General features: G+C 44.0%; 2 protein-coding genes across 3 annotated transcripts in view; one reads left to right on the forward strand and one right to left on the reverse strand.

Moving 5' to 3' along the window:
• Positions 1-3,111: 3,111 nt before the first annotated feature.
• Positions 3,112-18,658, reverse strand: LOC136105220 (lysosomal amino acid transporter 1 homolog). The gene is made up of 9 exons (XM_065844863.2): positions 18,522-18,658; positions 15,426-15,769; positions 14,321-14,666; positions 12,975-13,104; positions 11,752-11,842; positions 10,599-10,723; positions 9,428-9,523; positions 8,342-8,527; positions 3,112-3,940 (listed from the first exon to the last, which is right to left on the reverse strand). Exons 3-9 carry the CDS (start codon positions 14,656-14,658, stop codon positions 3,809-3,811), a joined length of 1,098 nt encoding a protein of 365 aa, XP_065700935.1. The 5' UTR covers positions 14,659-14,666; positions 15,426-15,769; positions 18,522-18,658; the 3' UTR covers positions 3,112-3,808.
• Positions 18,659-18,815: 157 nt separating this feature from the next.
• VEPH1 (ventricular zone expressed PH domain containing 1) overlaps positions 18,816-20,669 on the forward strand; it is an 83,275-nt gene continuing 81,421 nt past the window's right edge. For both annotated transcript variants that reach the window (XM_071812756.1, XM_065844558.2), the window contains exons 1-2: positions 18,816-18,943; positions 20,184-20,358. The gene's annotated coding sequence lies outside the window, so the exon portion shown is untranslated. The remainder of the gene's footprint in view (positions 18,944-20,183; positions 20,359-20,669) is intronic.

Below are 20,669 nucleotides of genomic sequence, written 5' to 3' on the forward strand. Positions count from 1 at the left end.
CACCTCCTGCTGAGCCAATGTCCCCTACAGAGACGGTGTCAGTCCGTGTGAGATGTCTGGTCCATGGGTTGGTGGGTTTAGGGCTACCTCGGGTCCATCTACACCTCAGACACGAGGTGCTCATACCTATAGGCTTTGTTCATGGTGTGGTCCCAGCGAGTAGCTTAGGCAGCTCCATATGTTCGGCTTTGTTGGAAAAAATCATTTCACATACGAGTCACGTTGGGACATATCTGCAAGAACTTCCTATAAGAGGAGACAGTTCAGGCTGCTGCTGAAGGAAATGCCAAGAGAGTCACAGTGGTTGTGTTGAGAAATAAAGGCTCATTTTCCCATGAAGGCCGTTCCCCCCAGGTGTGTTGAGACCCTGGAATTGTCCTTCAGCCCAACCATGGCTTGGGCTCCAAGCAGGAGCGGGTACAAGCCTGGGACTCACTAGCAAGTCAGACACAATGCTTCTTTCTTCTCAAGATCTGTGACCTGTCCTCCAAGCACATTTAAAGCTAAAACGTGCTGTTACAATAGGTGGTAATTTGGAGGCACGTGATGCTCTTGAAGAACAGTAATGGGTTCCTACCTGAACCTCCAAGTAGCAGTGAGAAGTTCCAGGGAGCAGGAGAGAACGGCTGTAAAGTCAAACCAGCACTTCTGCCAGACTCAACCAGCGTTTTATCTCTCAGTCAATAGCTTAATCTATTTTAATGATTATCAATGCTGATGTTGAGTGTAACCACCTTGTGTGGTACAATTGCTAGAATCTAAGAGCCAACTCGATTTTAATGGTTTATCATTAGGAGTATTGTTTAGTCGGATTAAACTGGTCTTAATTCTTCCGCAATCATCATTTAAAAGCTGTTTGGAGCACATAATGCGACCCCCCTCATCAGGACATGAATCAATGCCCTGTCTCCACACCATCCATCTTCAGCAGCATCTCGCCAGCAGCCACATGGACGGACACCACAGTACTACAAGCTATTAATATTTTCTTCGTTATCCATTAAGTCTTCTCTGTTGTCTTTTACCTGCCTACTAATAAATGTCATTGGAAAGGACCCAAGCCCTGGATGTGTGTAACAAGTTTCTCAGGGCTACCTCAGTTAAAGCTTTGGTTAACTTAACCTGCAGCTCCTTACTCACAGTGCTGGCGAAGCTTAACTCCTAACTTAAACATCCATAAACCTCAGTATCAGGGATGCACTAAGTCACACAAAGGGGCAGCAACAAAGCAAACAAACATCACTCTGTTAGGAAAAGGCTGTTCCTTATCTGTAATAATACATAAGAAAATTGTGATGGAGCAATTAGAACAAGAAGGTTGTTGCCCAGTCGTGGATATTCTTGTCTCTGAGGTTTCCCAGAGACGGAGCAGTGACCTTGCGCAGGTTGTCACAGCACTGGTGGCAGAGACGTGGCGCTGCCTTCTGCTCTTTGAACGTAAAAATAAGGTGGTTTTTCTTGTTGTACTTCCTTGTACTTTGGCAGAGCTGTGAAAACCCCTCTCTGGAAGGTATCGTGCTGAAAACCTTGTGGGAGCATCTTCTCTGGCTTCCAGGAGACGCTGCAGACCTTACAAGTCAGAAGGACACAGGGAAGGAGATCCCAGAGCAGCCAACTGCAGTAGCGCCCCACTGGATGAACCCACCTTGTTTCCTTCACACTAATAATGCCTTTTTTAAACTATTTTTTGTCAGCAAGAATACAAGTATTAATTTAGAATAAAAAAAAATGGCAAACTTACTATTCCACTGTCAGAAGTGGTGAATTATGTATTAATACATATTCTTCTTGAAACAAGTGAGCAAAACCAATGTGTTATGGTCAGAAGTAACTCCATTCAGGGAAGAATCTTCTGCAGATGATGGACTATGTTAGCTCCATTATTTGCTTCATTTCTTTAAAAATCAAGCCCCGAAGACATTTTAGATGTTTCCTTCAGTTAATGAGATTTCCATGATAGTTTAAAAAATAAAATTAGAAAACAATGCCGTTAATCTTGGATTACATGCGGCACGGAAAAGAATTAGTACCATAAAGGAGGAAGATTAAGACACTTTGCTTTGCACCAGAATAGCTGTGATAGAAGCTACGTGCCGTACTTCCCATCTGAGATTAACATCGAGGTGATCAGGATCTGCCCTTTAGTCTCTAACCTGGTATATTTGGGCTTGGCTCTAACTTCTCCCTCTGGTTGCGAGAAAATAGGGGCTGAGCAAACGGATGAGAAATCTCACATTCTAATAGGTGATAGGAAACAGCAACAACTCTGTGCATTTGCAGGCACATAGTTAATTGGAAATGACATTTTCACAAGTATAGCTATTCACTTCACCCACATACTAAATATTATATATATAAAAATAAATAACTACTGTTCCTTCACATTTAAAAAGTTATTCTTTTCCATTAAAAATCTCAAATTAAATCACGGTAACTTTACACACCCTGCACTTGGCTGTTATAGTCAGCACCAGTATGAAACAGGGATAAAAAGACATCCCCAAATAGGATTACATATAGCAATAAAAGGGCAAATAATCCTTGAAGAAATTATGTAAGAGCAAATTCCACCTGCACTAAAAACTAAGAAGTCGTGGTTTCCATCACCAGTTCGATGTTTTCACATGCACAGCATATAAACCTGTGGGTACGACAAATGGCATTTATTTTATGCACTGAAAAGGTTAATTTGTGACACCTCGCTGCAGAAATCGGGGGATACACGGTCAAGTCCTCACTGAGACCAATAAAGCCACCAACTCTGCTGGGGTGGGTCCCACATAAACCCCCCGTGTCCTGCAGAGCTGCAAAATGCTCCAGAAATACCTGGATTTGCACCGCACAGCTCAGCCACTCAGCGTTTTTAGTGGGCGTTTTTGGCAGCAATTCAGATACAATCCATTGCGCTCATTAGTTAAATTTATACATTTATTACATATTCGTTTTCATTCTTGAAAAACAAAATTTAAACCGTGTCCCTTTAACCTGAAATCAAAGGGAAAGAGCTTCATGGCGAGCCCACAAATGTATAAAAAGCTCATATTAACCTTTCAAAAAAGCCCTTCCATTCACAAATTTAGGAGTAAATAATTATACATATATTCAACGACATATTAACAAGAAGTTTATTCTTTGAGATAATTCTATTAAAGCTTTCTTCAAACACAACACAGCATTGCAAGAAACCCACAATTGCAATATACAGTCCCCTTAGCTCTGATTTCTTTTTATTGATACTTATATAAACCAGAAGTTTGCAAAGAAAACGTATCTTGTAACGTTATATGGTATGTAAGGTTATATTCCTTGGAAGACACAGGTATTGATGTATAAGCGCTTTAACTCTTCAAAATAAACCCAATGAGCAATGAGCCCAACAATCAACTGCAGGATTCTGCTGTTGCATCAATGATGGGAATGACTTAATTATAGGATGTTTTCTCTTCTGAGGCACACAAAATAGAAACAAATAGAAAAGGCCAAATCTTACAGCCAGCAGCCTGCAAGCCCAGGTTGGGTTCAACGCACACGGGAAACCTCATCAGCCAAGCTGTTAATTAGATGTACGTGTTCAGCCAAAAATAAAGAGTCACTGTATTGTGGTGTCAAACAAATACTTCTACAGCACCTATCGCTGTGACTCCGTGTCACACTTTGGGAGAAATAGGAAAAAAACATCTGGAAAAAGAAATGTATCCAGCCTGAAGCAACAGAGTAAATATTACTATTGGCATGTCATTTGCAAATGAGTAGCGACAAATTAATGATGGAATAAATAATGAAGAATAACTGGAATGGGAATAGTTTGTCAAAGTGACCCAAGGTGTGGTTTGGGGGGGCTCTCGGCCACCTCGCCCGCCAGCAGCGGCTCCACCTCCAGCGCCACCGACCCGGCTCCTCTTCCCTTGCGCTGCCCGTAGAGCACGAACTGCAGGCTCACCTGGGGTTTCGGGGTAAGGAAACAACCACCCGGGGTCCAGAGGCAGCATTTGCAGCGCTTGCTTTCAATTAAACCCCAAATCAGCTGTACAGAATAAAAGCAGCCATCCATTTAGTTCTGGCAGCGACTCTGAATACCGCAGTCCGCAGAGGAAAGCTTAAAACTTGCTGTGTCTAATTCATGTACTGTAGCATAAGTATTATCCATTTATTTAATCCTGACTGTGGAATTTTCTACATTAGCATATAACCTTTTCCAAATCCTACTTAACGCTCATTTTGAGGACTCCTTTATGGCAAAAAAAGTTTAATCATATTTTACTTGCAACACTAGAAAAGGGAATATACAGAAAAATTCTCGCTCAGAACTTCAGATCCCTTTAGTTCTATGGCGCAAATACACATTGAAATACCTTTTACTACCTCATCCTCATTCATTAGCAGTAGAATGGGAATTAAGTTCATGCAGGAGCAATGTGGAATGAAATACATTGTGCTGTCCCAGTCCAGCCGTGGTGGTTTAAACACTGGGCTGAGCTGGGGGTGGATGCTGATAAGTTATTAAAAACCTTTTCTTAGTGATAGATTGGAAAACAAAATCCTCATCTCCTGCAAAATTCCAGGCAGTTTGATATTCACAGGCACCGACACGCAGACCACGCTACGACTCAATATTTAATGCTGTTTTCAGCACAGAATTGTGCAATTAGGCATAATTATTTAGTGTTATTGTAAAACAGAACATTGAAAATACTGCTAGTCTCTAAAGAATTAGTAAGTATGCATCTATCCTTTTTCTTAATTATTCCAGCTCTCAAATTTTTGACTTTGAGGACATTGGATGGGTGGAAGCGGGTGAGCAGATGAGGCCAAGCGGAGCCTCCGACATAAGGATCTGCTTAGAGCAGGTTTAACGGGACGTGACACAGAAATAAGTGGCCATCTGTGCACTCAGGTACCTTCTACAATTCCAGCGTACGCTCATATATGCTCAGCTTTCATAGAGCCTGGATCACCACTACTGGAAGACACAAAATCCCATTTTAAAAATTAAATAGTTGAGATCTGACATATGGAATTCTACCGGGAACACTTCAGATCAGTTAAAATTACTTGGCCGGTAGACAATGGTTGTGAGAAGTTTGAGGCTAATGTATGTAATTATTTATAAAAATAAGAATAAAAAGCTGGCTGGGAGGTTTGGATGAATAAAGAGGAAATTCTTCAAATCCCAGGCAGAGCCCCAAGAATTCTCCCACCTTCCCTAAGCTTTCCAGCACCTCTGAGGTTCCTCAACGAAAGACCAGACAGGACTTCCTTGGGAACAGCAGCTCAGCACTCCTTAGCTTTCCTGTAGCATTATGTGGGGCATGCTTTCTTCTTAGAGCTTAGCAAATTGGTTTTATAGCATATATGGTTACCGCTTAAATTTCTTGCCTTTTCCTTTTTCTATAGGCCTTGCTGTACTTGGGGCTGAGCAGCTCCCCACGTCTTAATAGTTGCATTGGTGGAAGAAGAAACTGAAATGGGAATAAAACTTGCTGAACTCCTCCTGTGGGGCTGTAGCACCAAACGCCGTCACCGAGCCGCCGCTGCGGCAACCGCAACCGAGCTTTAAAACAGGAATAAATCACAACCCAAAGCTACGTGGAGCTTATCAAACCGTATTTCCAGAATATGGTTTTGTAGTGTATGTACTCAGCTGCTCCTACTTTTTAAATAAACACTAAACTGCCAAGACTAATAGGAACTAACTTGCTGCTTAAGTCTGACTGTCTGGGGAAACCTCCAGTGTGCAAACAGCCCAATGCGGAGGAGACACGAAAGTGACCCCTCAGAGTGAAGCTTAGGACAGACGTTGAGCTACTATAGCCATCTTCGTCATTAAATTAAGTAATTTAATGACAATTCAAAAACCTAAGTAGTTTTAAAGACAAAAGCGGGCATTTCCAGGAGCGTAGAGAAGTTGTATGTTTGGCTGGGCAACTCTCCCGGCTGAATTGTCAGGTCAGGCTTCTATTCTTCGCACAGCGTAATTAAATTACAAAGCGTGGTGTTTCCTAAAAGCAGATAATAGGTTCCAAGTGGTTGTCCTGCACATCACAAAAGGTGCAAGAGAGGAGTCTGTGGACAACAGCTCGGCTCTCGCTGAATGTGCTTTGGCGATGCAGTAACAACCTGGCTATGCTTAATGAAAAGAAGAGCGTGTGGAGGACTGGAACCCAGTTCTCTGACAATAGGGTGATGTCCAACAAAAATAAAAGGTAAAAAAAACCTTTGTCTGAACTAAATCCAAAGCAGAGTTGTTTGGTTTTGGGGGGACCAGGGGAGGGAGGGACCAGGGTGACTCACAGAAAAGGACAAAGTTTTCTGGAATAGCTTGCACAAGACTCAGTCTCTTGGAAACTTACTGGTGGTTGTTGCCAAAAGTTTAAGGGCTGATTTTCCAATATGTAGTATATTGCATCCCTGCGTACAGGTGAAACATTAAGCAATGATGCACATAAATAGAGCTCTAATAAAGCCCACGGTGGAACCTTACAGCAGGCTAAGCTGGACTTAGCATCTCTGACTGACAAGGCACGCTCTCAGGCCCAATTAAACCCTGGGCTTTGTGGTTCCTTGAGGAGCTCCAACCACTGCAAAGCAGCAGTCGGAAGGAAACATTTACTGGAGAATAAAATGGTGTACAATTTACAATTCCAATGTATAACGCTACGAAACTCCTCTTAAAATGAAGAGGAGGACAAGTCGTACTTCACAAACACTTGGACACTTCCATTACTTATGGAAAACAACTGGCTCATTGCGCAACCAAGTAAACTGAAGTGTAGACACCAAGGGTTTCATTCCCCCGTTTTCCAAAACCCAGGTGATCCTGTTCTTCATTTTCTGGTCTAACATGACATATCAGTTTGTTAGATTTTTGATTTTCTTGCTTGGCAAGAGACAGCAACGAAGCTCTTTGAAAGCATCCACTTCCATACCTCCAGGGCTTCCCCAAGCAGGAGGTCTGCTTTTGTTTCCTCTTGATTACAAATACTCCATCCATTTTCAACCAACACTATACACTCGACTAGATTCCCTATAAGCTCCTCAACCTGATTTGGAAGCATCTGTTTCCAATAGCATCTGAACTGGGGGACTATTAGCGAGATTGGATTCAGACTCCAATCAAGAGATGAATGTCATGGCTGGCACTGCCGCCCGGGCCGGGGGGAGGCCCGTGGCCCATATCTAAAGTTCCTTTGCAGAGCCCATCACACAAAGGCATCTGCAAATGTGCACATAACGTACTGTAAGGGTCATCAGGATCAAATTCTAGGGGTTTTTTAAGGTAAATAAACACTGGTTGGTTTATGTTTCCAGCTGGGGGTGGAAGAAGAGTCACTTTGTTCACAGAGCAAAATGCCACGTGGGCTTGGAACCCAAATCCCGACATTCTGCTCACGCAAAACCAATGGCGTTGCCTCATAAAAACTACAATTTATTTCAAAATGGGCAGTTTAGCCTCTCCACTGCAGTGGAGCGTTGTCTTCCCACGACGCAGAACACGCAGACGGCCGTTCTGATCAACAATTAATTTAGCGGGCCATCCGATGGCCACCGTCCCATCGCTCGCCTAATTGGAGCGGCTTATGAAATTACTTTAATCAGAAAGACAAGACTGATGCCTGGGAATCATAACTCCTGGAATCCTCCCAGGTAAATCGGGTACAGAACTTCCTTTGAATATGGAACGGATTAGCGCAATCTGCTTCAGCACGGGCCTGAAATCACTCGTCATCTTATCCAGTTTTGTAGTTGGAGTCCACGGAGCTAAGCACCAAGTTTTCAGACACAAACCTCAAATTCTTACTTTAGGAAATAATCAGAAAATTTCCTCCTTATGCTTTTTAAGAGTGGAAATACCAGCTATAGTAACACGACTGGTGACTATAAACCTATAGTGAACAGCAAGACATTACTGTTCTCTCGGCTTTTAAAGCTGAAGTACAATTTTACTCTAAACATCCTGCTTTTTCATTTCTTGATCAGAAAAATCTGATGCTCAATCTAGAAAGAACATGACGGACAATAACTAATATACAGCTGGCATCTTACGTACGTCCCCTGAATATAAGAGTAAAAAATTATAGAAATAAAATAAAAATTATTATAAAAATTATAAAAAGTTATAGAAATAAATTAACCTGCGCAATGCAGCTTTAATGTAGATATTTTCTATAAGCTTGTTATTCTTATCAAGAACTACGATTATTAAAAGCACACAAATTATTGTTCAGAAACAAGTTACGATTTTATGACCAAGTTAGAATAGTTTAAAAAAATGATTAAAAAAATCCACTTAATTTCTGATTGACAAGCCCGACCTGAGAAACTCATAACAGGAAAAGGATACGAAAACGTCTAGAAACAGAACTCCAAAGCTCCCAATGAGCCATGGGAGGTGGTGGAACAAGTAGAGCGCCCGGGAAGACTCAGTCGTTGGCATCTTCAAAAGAAGGCTCAGTCCATATGTACCATTTCCCACCATGGCCAACGCGAACAGCAGGTACGAGGTGCCTTCTGTCGATCTTCTTCGGAACTAAACACACATTTTTACCGAAGAAACGTTAAAACACGTATCACAGCAGCCAGTTATAAACAATTTTAGCATTTTGTACTGTAACGCATCCAAAGACTTTCAGTCATTCTCGTCCATCTCTTCCCAGGCTCTGGATCCCCGACCTTGGTGCTTCCAGCACGTGCCACTAAAAACAACTGAAATTGTTACAGCTCTTGGAATCAGCTCTGGTTAATGTCATTTTTATGTGAGTGCAAAGCAGCAAATACAATATTTAGGTCTTAAGAAATCTGTTGGTCTCCAATGAACCTTCTTGAAAATATTGTGGTATTCCAGCTGTGATGGAAAAGGCAAAGGTGGGATACGAATATGCTTAGAAATGAGCTAATAATTCCCATAATCAATCAAAAAGTCCGTATACAGTTGATAATGCAAAACCTTCAAGTCTTTTTAATTATTTTTTTAACAATAGGGAGGAGGTTGTGGGGAAAACGGCATCTTTGTGGAAAAGGAGCTGAAATTCGAAACTCATTTCCCTCTGATTCTAACTTTTGATCCCGTGATTGGTTACTAAAGGTAGAACAGTTCACAAAGGGAATAAAGGGAGATACTACTTGTGACAACAATCAGACACAGAACGTTTCTGCTCATACCTGGCAAATCCAACTGAATTCACCTCCTCTTCCCCTGCCGATCAATCCTCTTCCATCAACCAAAGACCATCATTTCCCTAAAATTCTCACCCTCCTTCTCTGAATGGGGAAAATACTCTTTTTTATTATTATTTCTTACCATTTGAGAGTCACCAAAGCAAAGCAGCTTTGAGTTCAGAGGGTTCGCTGCCGGGGAGAATCCAACACGTAAAGCAGCTCGGAGTCTGTTGTAAAACACACACGTCTGCTTAGACAAAAACCCACTTACGTTTTTATACAGCTGAGGAAATCTACTTCCCAAGTAGAACACACAGGATATGTAGCCACAAATGAAGCCTGACATTTCAATCATATCGAGAGAGTTCTGAAAAAGAAAGGTACATGTATTTTGGCAAGAACGCTTTCAGGTGTTTGAGAGGATTAAACCGAGAGTCCGCTGGCTGGTTTTCTGGACAAAACTCCTTTCATGGCACTTCAGTGCTGCTCTTCAAATGACCAGAAAGGGCTAGAAAAGGTTTAACCTTTATCTCACAACAATGCACGCTGCCGCGTCATCGCCACGACCGAGATCAAAACCAGAGCCGGGCTTTAGGATACGACACTAATACCCATCCAGTCCCCTTGCTAAAAGAGCCTGGGCACAATAATTCAAACCAAAACTAAGAACTGTAGCTAGGGCCGCTAAAAAAGAATGAACCACCCTGTCTGGAGAAAGCAAAACACTCATTTTTCATAGTTGAAGAGTTGTTAGTTTTCTCGCTCTAGCTGTGTTTTGAAAATAAGCTGCTTCCCCGCTGGGCAATGTTGCCGGATTACAATTATTTTACTGCCATTAGTACGAAGGCCATAAAACTGTTTGAATGGGCTGTGAACTTCCCCGCCGCAACGGCAGCAGCAGCAGGTACAATTGTCACCTTCCCCTTCTATGGATTTCCCTTGTGACCGTGCAGTCTCTACAGATGCCCACAGGATGCCCCACGAGCAGGAACACAACACGTCCGTGTCATTTCGAACACGTGTCCCTGTCACTTCGAACACGTGTCCCTGTCACTTCGAACACGTGTCCGTGTCATTTCGAACACGTGTCCCTGTCACTTCGAACACGTGTCCCTGTCATTTGGAACACGTGTCCCTGTCACTTCGAACACGTGTCCCTGTCATTTCGAACACGTGTCCCCGTCATTCCGCAGAGCAGCACATCCTGAGGACCCACGGGACAGAATCGGCCTGAGACACGGGAAGCTGGTAAAAGCAGCAATTTTATAACTTTATTTTGGGATGTATGGTCCGTAGTTAAAACACCCACATAGCGCCACATTTATGATTTCTAAATCATTGTTAAAAACGTCATCCAAGTTTCTTTAAAGCGCAGAATACACCATCTTTTCAAGAGGCTTTTGGGTGGGATTCTTTCGGAATGGGAGCGGGTAAGAACTTACATCACTTCTTTCAATTACTCTCCTCTGCTCTCGGTTTCTTAGTAACATCCGCGAGGGTAAAATAACCCACAGTGCCACACACACCACGACCCACGCCACACAGAAATTCTTCAGGCTTTTGCTGCCTAGGATGACAAACAAACAAATCAGCTGAAAAACAACATCTGCTGTTGATTTAAGGTTACCTTCTGCTGGCAATATAAATATGTAAATGTAAAGGTACGACTGCACGTGTCTTTTCCTTGGTAGCAATGTCAAGCGCACCCCTTGGGTTTGGGCTAGAATCATAGAATATGATAACAGCATCATTTCAGTTGGAAGAGACCCTTGGGATCATTGAGTCCAACCATAACCCAACTCTAGCACTAAACCATGTCCCTAAGAACCTCTCCTAAAACCCGTCCTAAAACATGTCTCCAGGCTTATTATCGGTTCCATATTGAATGAATCTGCTTTATCCCTATTTATTCCACTGGGCAGGCATCTGTTTCACTTCAGCTTTTTGTTACCTCTGCCGCACCATGGATTTTCTTCGCTACTCTTCATTTTCGGTTCAGATTGATGAGTTGATGTTTTTTATTCCATACAATGAGATTCCTACCTTAAAACAGGAGTCCTTTGGTAGGCTGAATACTGTTAATCCAACTACTGCCAGGGTTTTACGAAGCACAACTCATTTCTCTCCCCTTTAATACGTTTTTAGCCATATTGAAACACAACACAGGAAGATGTCAAGTTATTTTATGCTATAAGTCCTGTTTCAATCACGATGGAGGAAACTAACTGAACCACACAAAGAAATAATGCTTGCTCTCGACTTAGATGTATTTTAGATGTAGTAACCATGGAGTGAGTTAAAGAACGGAACCAGCCTTCACAAAACTACCACATTTTGCACGTCTATCTAAACTGAAAGAACTACGTGGAAAATGCTTACAGATATTATGAGGGTAAGAAAATAAAAGGGCAGAAAGGCAGAGAAGAGAAAGGGCAGGATTTTCACAAGGGATGAGAAAACTGGAAGCAATAGGCCTAACGATGTCAACCAGAATTCGCGCACTCTGTTTGTTGACCCCTCTGAAAAAAAACCCTATTTAAATGCTGTAGAAAATATCAGAGTAAAGAGAGCGTTTTAATTGTTGAAAAACCTTACGTTTGGTCATCTTCTGGTTCTTGAGCTTATAGTAGACAAATTGTGAAATCATGATTATATCCATGTTAACGTAAAAAACGGCAGTGACGATCTGAAAGAGAAGACACATTGGCTTGTTCAGTATGCACACAGATCCAAATACCTTAACCGCACGGAAATTCGGCATCATAATCACAACGTGAATGACAAAAACCAAAGCACTGCCAACAAATAAAAGACAAGAAAAGGCAAAAAGCAAGGGTTTCCAGTACAAAACAAGTTCGGCTGCTGCAGATAACGCAGCGTGAACCTTGTGCAATGGGGACTTGCTGACACAGCCGCAGTAACTGGACGTTTTCCAGGGCGTGCAGCAGAAATTCCTGCCTGGGCAGATGGCAAATCCCATCAGAAGCTTCACTCCGCTCCACCCAGCGCTTCGGAAACTGCTCAGCAGTGTCTATTCCCTCAAAAAGACAAAAGGTGGCATCTTCTCTCCCCTTTTTCACAATGGGGAGATGGAGATGGAATGGGGAGATGGAACGAGGAGATGGAACGGGTAGCGCCGCACATCAGCTTGGAAAAGAGAAGACAAATCTGTCCACCCTTGGGTCCATCCCCAGCTTGTGGAAACCACGGGCGGCGCCACGGACCTCTCGCTCTTTTAATTAAGAGTCAAAAATCAAAACAGCAGACAAGAAACTTCCAGACACTTGTAATATAGCGTTGACAACTACTGTTCCTTTCAGAGAAACCCTTCCCTTAATGAAGAAAATACATTTTTCAAACTAGTCAGAGGCTAACAGCTTTGAGCTGCTATTTCCTTGTTGTTGTGGTTGAGACGGACAAACAACACCTTGTTAATAAAGTTTTCCTATAAAAAGAAAGTTTAAAGAGTAGTAACCTCGGAACAGCTTGATCTATGACAAGTTAACAACAAAGCTTCCTTCCAGCCCTATGTGCTCTCCAAGCTTATTCTGAAGGCGAAGCTTAACTGGAAATTCCCCACTTCATTCACCGAGTAACACCCAGCAAATGTTAATTACGAGTGTGCAATGGGTGCTATAACACATAGCAGTATCAATGTAAATATTTGGGAAATTATGACTTATTTTGTAGATGGTACACCAGGGAATAGAATACAAAGCTATTCTCCTTCCCAGTATGTACTTTGCTGTGCAATATTAAGTTGTCCTAGAGAGAGTTTGCAAAGCATAAATCAGAAAGCATTTGTATTGACGGATTACCTGAATTGGCAGTTGATTTGTTAAATAGCAGCCTATGAAACTGGTGAGATCTCCAGCTATCCAACACAGCAGAAAGCCCGCAGACAGCGCCTGATCCACTCTTCCGCTCCGATAGGCGACGCAAATTTGACTGGCACAAATTGCACAACAAGGAAAAAGACATTTAACAAGCTCGGAAGTGCATTTTTCAAAATCCGAATACAGAAAGATTAAAACTCGAACCACAAGAGACCCATCGCGGCAACTGCACTCAGGTTGTGAAGGAGAACTCGGAAGCGCCGTCGCTCACCACGCCTCGCTCTGACCTAACAAACGGCTCAAATCACAACCTCATTACTGCTCCTTTTTTGTGGCCTGCGCTGAAACACCATTTTCTGGACACCAGAACTATGCCGTAAGCATTTTACATTCATCTGCTGCAAACACCAGCCTTTAAAATACTGAAATAAGAAAAGCACTGTTATTTTTCATAGAAGGGCTAAGAACGAGCGAAGCTTCTAAACGAGCTGACAAGGACACTTAGGGCTCTAAACTGCAGAGCTGTTATTCAGATTCACGGCGGGGACTGGGAAGCAATCCCAAACACGACTCCATTAGACACCTCTTGATGAATTCCATGCTCACCAACGTGACAGTTTTAATGTAAAGCCCCCTTTCAACTAATATTTCAACTAATATTTCTGAAGCTCAACCGCTAAGAGCGGGTTTATTTTGCTGGTTTTCCATGGCCCTTTTACTAGTTGGGTAAATTACATCCCCCTTACAGGGCCAGACTTTGGAGTCGATCCCATTTTGTTTCAGGCGTTTTCACCTGCTGGGAGCATTTCTACTTTTCCTTTGTCATCTCCTGCCTACGTATGTGAAACCCGAAGCCGGTGCCAGCGACCAAACGGCAACTGATTTAGCACCACCAAAGTGCCAACGCATGGGCTGTTTTGACCTTTTCTCAGCCCAAATTTCGCCGGCGGGAACCGGGACAGGAGTTTTGGTGACAAAGCATGTGGTTTCAGTCAACACAGAGGCAGCTTCTGCTGCAAGTGTGCCTTGCACACATCTCAGGGTGGACGAGATAAGAGGGAAGAGGTGATTTATTCTCATTTGCTCTAAGTGGCAGAGATTAGTGTCAAGTCAGTACAACAGAACAGTACATCAAGCTCATTTGTCAACCACCAAATATTGTTGCAAACATGAACAACATGCTTCTCTGGCATATTATATCTGTATTATGCAGATAGAGGAACATATCCAAGATAAAATTTAAAAAAAAAAAAGGCAGCTTTTGAAAAAGGCTCGAGGCAAGATTAGTCATGTTGGAATCTGAGGGCTGCTTAAGACTTTAAACTTACGGTAGTGCAGCAAACAGAAAGCAGACAATGGAAATGAGCCCTGTGACAACGCTCCAGTACTCCCACGCGTTCTCCACGCATTCTTCCAGAAGATGCCAAATCCACGGTGTTCCATTTATGCACAATCTCCTATTCTCCGCTGGCGAGATATTGGAAGCGTGTGCGTGCAGCTGAGAAGCCGTCATTGCTGGACCGAGATCCGATTTCAGAAGTTTATTTCTGCCTCCATTTTCACCCCATGCAAATCCGCAAATCCGTTTACCGATGCTGAATATCCTCTGTGAAAAGGCCTCTGCATCCAGGCGGATGCTCGATATCACAGTTATTTCCAATCTCATAAACGAACCTGCCAAATGCGAAGAAATAAATATAGCCAGTGTGAATAAGACATTAACTGTGCAACGCTTGCTTATATTTATCGCTTACAGAAGAGAAGGGAGACTTCCAAGAAAGGAAAATACTTTGTGGTCCATCATTCGCTCTTGATGAATATGCAGCGCCCTAGATTTATATCACCACGGCATTTTAGTCGGAGGTTTTGTTAGGCTGAGACTGCCAGTTACACTGAGCTGCCAGCAATCTACAGGGAAAGGAAACCCAGCCATTTATTTGCACTTTGGACCAAAACTCTGATTTTCACGCTCAACACTACGTCAATGAAGTAACAGAACTTTCTTTAATGGCACCAGCCCGGGTTCTGAACGCTCTGCTCACGCTTAAAAAACATGATGTTGCTTTCTATGTAGGTAATTTCAGCAGAACAGTATGAAAAATAAGTCACGTATGACTCAGATTCCAGAAAGGCTCTACTTGATCTAGCTCGCCCATCAGCCTGACCGGTCAGTCAACATTGTCACACAGTGTGCACTATTTAATAACCCAGAGCAAAGACAGAAAGCATGAGGAACTCACACAAGGCAAATGTAGGGTACTACCACCCCAAAATCCCCACAACGAAACCTAACAGTACAATTTAATTCCTCTGAAGGTTAATAATTCCTCATGCACAGGAGTCTTAAATCAATTAAACAAAAAAAGACAGAGCAAGTGAACTGTTTAAAAAGAAAAGAAAAATTAAAAAGTAGTGCTATAGTAGTAGGTTCACCTGTTTAGTATTTAAAGCCAAATGTAGATGGTGAAAATTTGGAAGACCCTCTGGAACATCTCAGATATCCAGCAAATTGGGAAGAGACGGAGAAGTAATACTGAGGTATGAGAGCGTCCCCCTAGGAGTGATTTCTGATGTTCTTCACACAGCTGGGGCAGGGCTTGGAAGGGCTGGCAATAAACCCTCTCATTAACCACTCTCAAATCTTGCCGAGGTTTCACAGAGTTAGGACTCGCTTTGCTTTTCCCTTTCGTCAGACTCCAGGTATTTGTGGTGTTAAATGCCGGGACAGGTTTTCTGCAGCAACTGGCTGCCCCTCCAGCGAGCTGTCATCCTTGGACCTAAACCAATTAAGCCAGAGAAAAAGAACATATTAATACACTGGGAATTTACCTTGGCCTATTAGATACATTCAGCTTATACTGGGGAAGTTATCAGACTTTGTAGCCGTCTTGGACAATAGTTTTTAAAGTTAAAAGAAAAGTTATGAGTAACGTTTCAGGTAACTTTGCCATTCTGGTACTCTAGAGTTGGGCAGAGTTTTACCACCCACTAAAAAGGGAGAAACATCAAAGCACACGTACTATTTCGGCAGCTTTTAGGTATGAGCTTTCAAGCATTCATAAACACGGTAACAAAAACCTTACACGTTTTGTTAAGCTTCATCCCAAAACGCCCATTTAAAGCTGAGTAGTGTATGTCAGATGTTAAAAAATAAGGTATTTTAAAACCACGTCTGAAAAATGAGGTTAAATATGGTATTTAAAACCATGCCTGAGTATCAGAACTGCAGTTGGACTCAGGTGTGAAAAAGCTCTAAGATCAAGGACTATGTGGCAGCAATTCAGACTCAACCACCCGATTTGGTGCTGCACCCTGGTCCAAAACCCCGCAGCTACCATGGAAAACCAAACAGTTTGAACGTGGTAGGAATTAGAGTGGCCCCTCACACTCCCCAGCGGACTGGAGCTCTGGCCTCCTGCCACACAACACGCTCAACACATTTAAAGCACGCGTGGACACCCTTGGGTTGTTATTACTCCACATTCACGCAGCAGGATAAAGTCCGCGTTGCCAGTCCTTGTGACCGTATTTTGTTATTTTTCTTAAATCCTCAGCAAAATGCTCTTTCCCAATAAGGGCTCTATCACCAAACCAAGTAATTCCACCAGCAGCTGGAACAACTGGATGCCGTAAACTAAATGTATCGGCCGCAAAACCTGAGCCGCTCCTGCCCTGGCTGGGAAGGCAAAAGGTGACAGTGTCGGATCCTCAGCTGTTTTCGCACTTAGGCTGGCTCTGACACATCAGGACATGCCCTCCACCAAATCAGCCACATCTTCTGACACTGAACTGCGTTATAACGGTGTTTTTAGCTCAAAAAAATAATGGTGTTTGAGCCAGACCAGTGCAGACGGCTCCCTCCCCAGATACATAGAATCTGGCATTGAATGTTTTCATTTCTATGGTTCCATTAAACACTTCCCACCTGAAAACAGCGTAAGCAGATTGCTGTGACACTTATTTTCTTCCTATAGTTGTCAATGAAGGGAAAGGAAATTAATATTAAAATGGGATTTATGTTCCTATAACAACTCCTTGCCTGCAACCTCAGATTGTTTCTTAGATTACTGCCCAAATATCAATTGCTACCATTCAGAAAAATCACAGTAAAGGTATTATTTTCACAGAACGGTTAACTTGGAACCTTGACATCACACCTTTCTGAAAAGCTTTAGTGTCTGTCTAGCAAGAAATAAAACCGCTACGGTGTAAGTTATTTAATAATAAGGAAGCAGTAGCTTGAGATTCCTGTCTGGACACTCTTTTTCTTATTTTAATCCCCTATTCTAGAGTAAAAAGGTGCAAACAAATATTCAATGGCTTAAAAGTGAAATACGCTTTCCAAAGAATGGCTGAGGAAAAGGAAGGTTTCCCTGGAACTACAGATCCGCTGCCTCCCCAGCATCCGTGTGTTCGGCTGCGATGCCAAGCAAGACACTGGTAGAAATGTGTGAGGATGGGGTTTGGCACATTTGCAAGTTCCCTAAATAGCAGCGAATAACAGCCTGAAATCCAAAAGGATGTTCGGTTGTACAGCACTCAGGATTTAATGACTCCCGGGGAAAAGAAGAAGTGGAGCTAAGCTAAGGAGTAAACTCAGGGCTTCTTCAAATGCTCCCCAATATTAACCTGGCCGTTGTATTTTGGGTCCGGCTGTTCTCTACATCGATTTTTACACACTCCTGATTGTGAGTGATAATGTATGAGCACATTTTAACTAGAAAACCAACGCAGCTCGCATAGAACACTTCCCGCTTAGCTTAGAATAAAAGGAAAAAGGGGGGAAAGCGGAGAAAGGAAGGTAAAAAAGGAAGAAAAAGGGAAAAGAGGGGAAAGGGGGGAAAGGGGGGAAAGGGGGGAAGGGGGGAAAAGGGGGCAAAAGGGGGCAAAAGGGGGCAAAAGGGGGCAAAAGGGGGCAAAAGGGGGGAAAGGGGAAAGAAGAAAGTTCTAAAAAGAAAGAGAAAGAGAAGAAGAAAAAGAGAAAAAAGAAAATAAGAAAAAGAAAAGGAGAAAAAAGGGAAAAAAGAAAAAGTGAAGAAAAAAGAAAAAAGAAAAAGAGAAGAAACAGAGAAAAGAGTAAAAAGAGAAAAAAGAGAAACATTTAAAAGAGAAAAACGAAAAAAAGAAAGAAAAAGGGAAAAGGGAAAAGAAGAAAGAGGAAAAACAAAACAAAACACGAAAAGAAAAGAAAAGAAAAGAAAAGAAAAGAAAAGAAAAGAAAAGAAAAGAAAAGAAAAGAAAAGAAAAGAAAAGAAAAGAAAAGAAAAGAAAAAGAACAAGGGAAAAAAAGCCTTTCTCCAGGAGGGCCCAGCAGGTACCGCGGCCCCATCCCCGGGGCAGCGCCGTCCCTCGGGACGGTGGGTCCGAGCCTGGGAGCTCCTGCAGCGCCGGACGCTGCCAGCACTTGGTCCCCGGGAACGAGGAAGGCGACGTTAACGGGCCGATCATTAAGCCCGGCTTTAGGAAAGGGGTCGGCGGGCAGGGACGGGGTTCGGCGAGGACACGCGCCCGAGCGGGGCCGGCACCGACCTGGCGAGCGCTGCCGCCGCTCCGCGATCCGCCCGGCGCCGCGCACGCCGCCCCGACCGCAGCGGGGTCCGCCGCACGGAGGAGCCTGCGGACCGGGAAGGCGTAACCCTCCCGCGGCTGGAGGCGGTCGGGAGGACGCCCCCGGCGCCCAGCCCGGCGTGGGGACGGGACGGGAAGGACCGAGGGAGGGAAGAACGGGCTACCCGCCCCGCCCCACCGCCGCCATCAGGCGCCGCATCGCGGGGACTGGGCGCCCTCTGCGGGCGGCGGAGCGGGGCCGCGCTCACCGCCCGTCCGTCCGTCCATCTGTCCCGCAGCCTCCCGCCGGCGGCGGAGCCCGAGGGATGGAGCCGGCCACGCGTTGGCGTGGGGTGCGGCCACGCACAGGGAGCGAGCAGCCGCGGCGGTTCTCATGGAGCTCGGTAATTCTGCTCCTGCCTTTCGAGTGCAAGGTGGGGGGAGCAGCCAACGTGCAGACAAAGGGCTCAGATCCTGGGGGCAGTTTTGCTGCAAGAAAGACCTTGAGGTGCTGGAGGGAGTTGAGAGAAGGGAACGGAGCTGGTGAGGGGCTGGAGCACAAGTGTGATGGGAGCGGCTGAGGGAGCTGAGTGTGTAGTAAGTGATGCAGCGAGAGGAAACGGCCTCAAGTTGCCCAGGGGAGGTTGAGGTTGGGTTTAGGAACAATTTCTTCCCCGAAGGGCTGTGGGGCATTGGAACAGGCTGCCCAGGGCAGTGCTGGAGTCACCATCCCTGGAGGGTTGGACAGACGGACATGAGGTTCTCAGGACATGGGACAGTGCCACATGGGTTAACAATTGGACTCCATGATCCTGAGGGTCTCTTCCAACCAAAATGATTCTAAGGTACCTGAAGCGGCACACGGCACAAAGCGTTGTGTTGTTTTTGAGGCTGACTCAGTTATGTCATTTGGTGCTGCCCGCCTTTCATCCAAAACCATCACTTTCAGGCCTGTGTACCCTATGCAGAGCAGCCCTGGGGGGAAACAAGCGAGGTTTTGGGTGCAGGGGCCCCCAAACATTCATTTCCCCCGGTGATGAGGCCGATGTGTCCTTTGCAAGCCCAAGCTCTGCACTGGACGCCTGCTCAGCACCATGGTGGCTTTTCCATGGCCAGGCCTTAGTGGCTCTTAAATGCCACATTATAATGTGATGGGTAGCAGCCGTTAGCGATCTGCCATACAGAGGAGTCTAATGAACAATCCCGGCATCTTTATGGGATGTGTGCTTTCAGACATGAATATTTTAAAATATTTTGATAGGAAAGAGTGTTGTATAATTTACTGAATTTTTAATAGAATTTTACTTTTTATTCTTATACAGGCTCATAATTTCTGTCGTTATTGCAGCCTAGCTAATTAACACAGGGTTGGGAGAGCGGTTAAAGGCAGGCTCTGGGTGTCTGCATTGTTGTAGTTTAATTGCTGCTCAAGCACCAATGCAGTGTTGGTCTTGGCAGTTGAGCAGCGCTTGTCTGGCACCCCGAAACTCCCTGTTTATGTCCATGAGACTCATCTGTTGCTGGTGGGCGAAAGCGTGGGGACTTGTGATGTTTTTAGTGGCACAGCCTTGCGGAAGGAACAGGTTTTGTTAAGTGCCTTAACGATGTTTTGGTGGAGATGCTCAGGTGTGGCTGTTGTTACAGACCCTGTTAGCGGGATTCTCCTCACCTGCGTGGGCAGAATGGGGTCTCGTGGCTGGTGCAGAAGAGAGGAACAGGCTGGAAGGAGCTGTTTGTGCTGTGGGAAGCGCTGCACTGGCAGCAGGAATGAAGAGAATTCTTCTACACCTCCCCGGTGCATGAAGAAAACCCCCTTGGTGTAAGTAACCTGTGTGGTACCAAACCCAGAACTGGATGTGAACGTGAAGCATGAAAGGGCAGCAACTGGAGAGACCAGGCAGGTGACTGGAGCAGGTAAAATAATACACAAATGCTCCTTGTAACAGTTTTTGAGCAAAATTTGAGCAAACTGCTAACAGAACCTGGAAGGTGTTTGTGCTCTGAGGGCACTGATAGACCTTGATGAGTATTTTTATTATTCAAGTCAAAACCCTATGTATCATTAAATATATGAACATAAGTGTGCTGATTATTAGATGATCACACATGAGTTAACACATTTGAAAATAC

Source organism: Patagioenas fasciata, chromosome 9 (assembly GCF_037038585.1).
Source record: "Patagioenas fasciata isolate bPatFas1 chromosome 9, bPatFas1.hap1, whole genome shotgun sequence".
Taxonomy (NCBI): Eukaryota; Metazoa; Chordata; class Aves; order Columbiformes; family Columbidae; genus Patagioenas; species Patagioenas fasciata.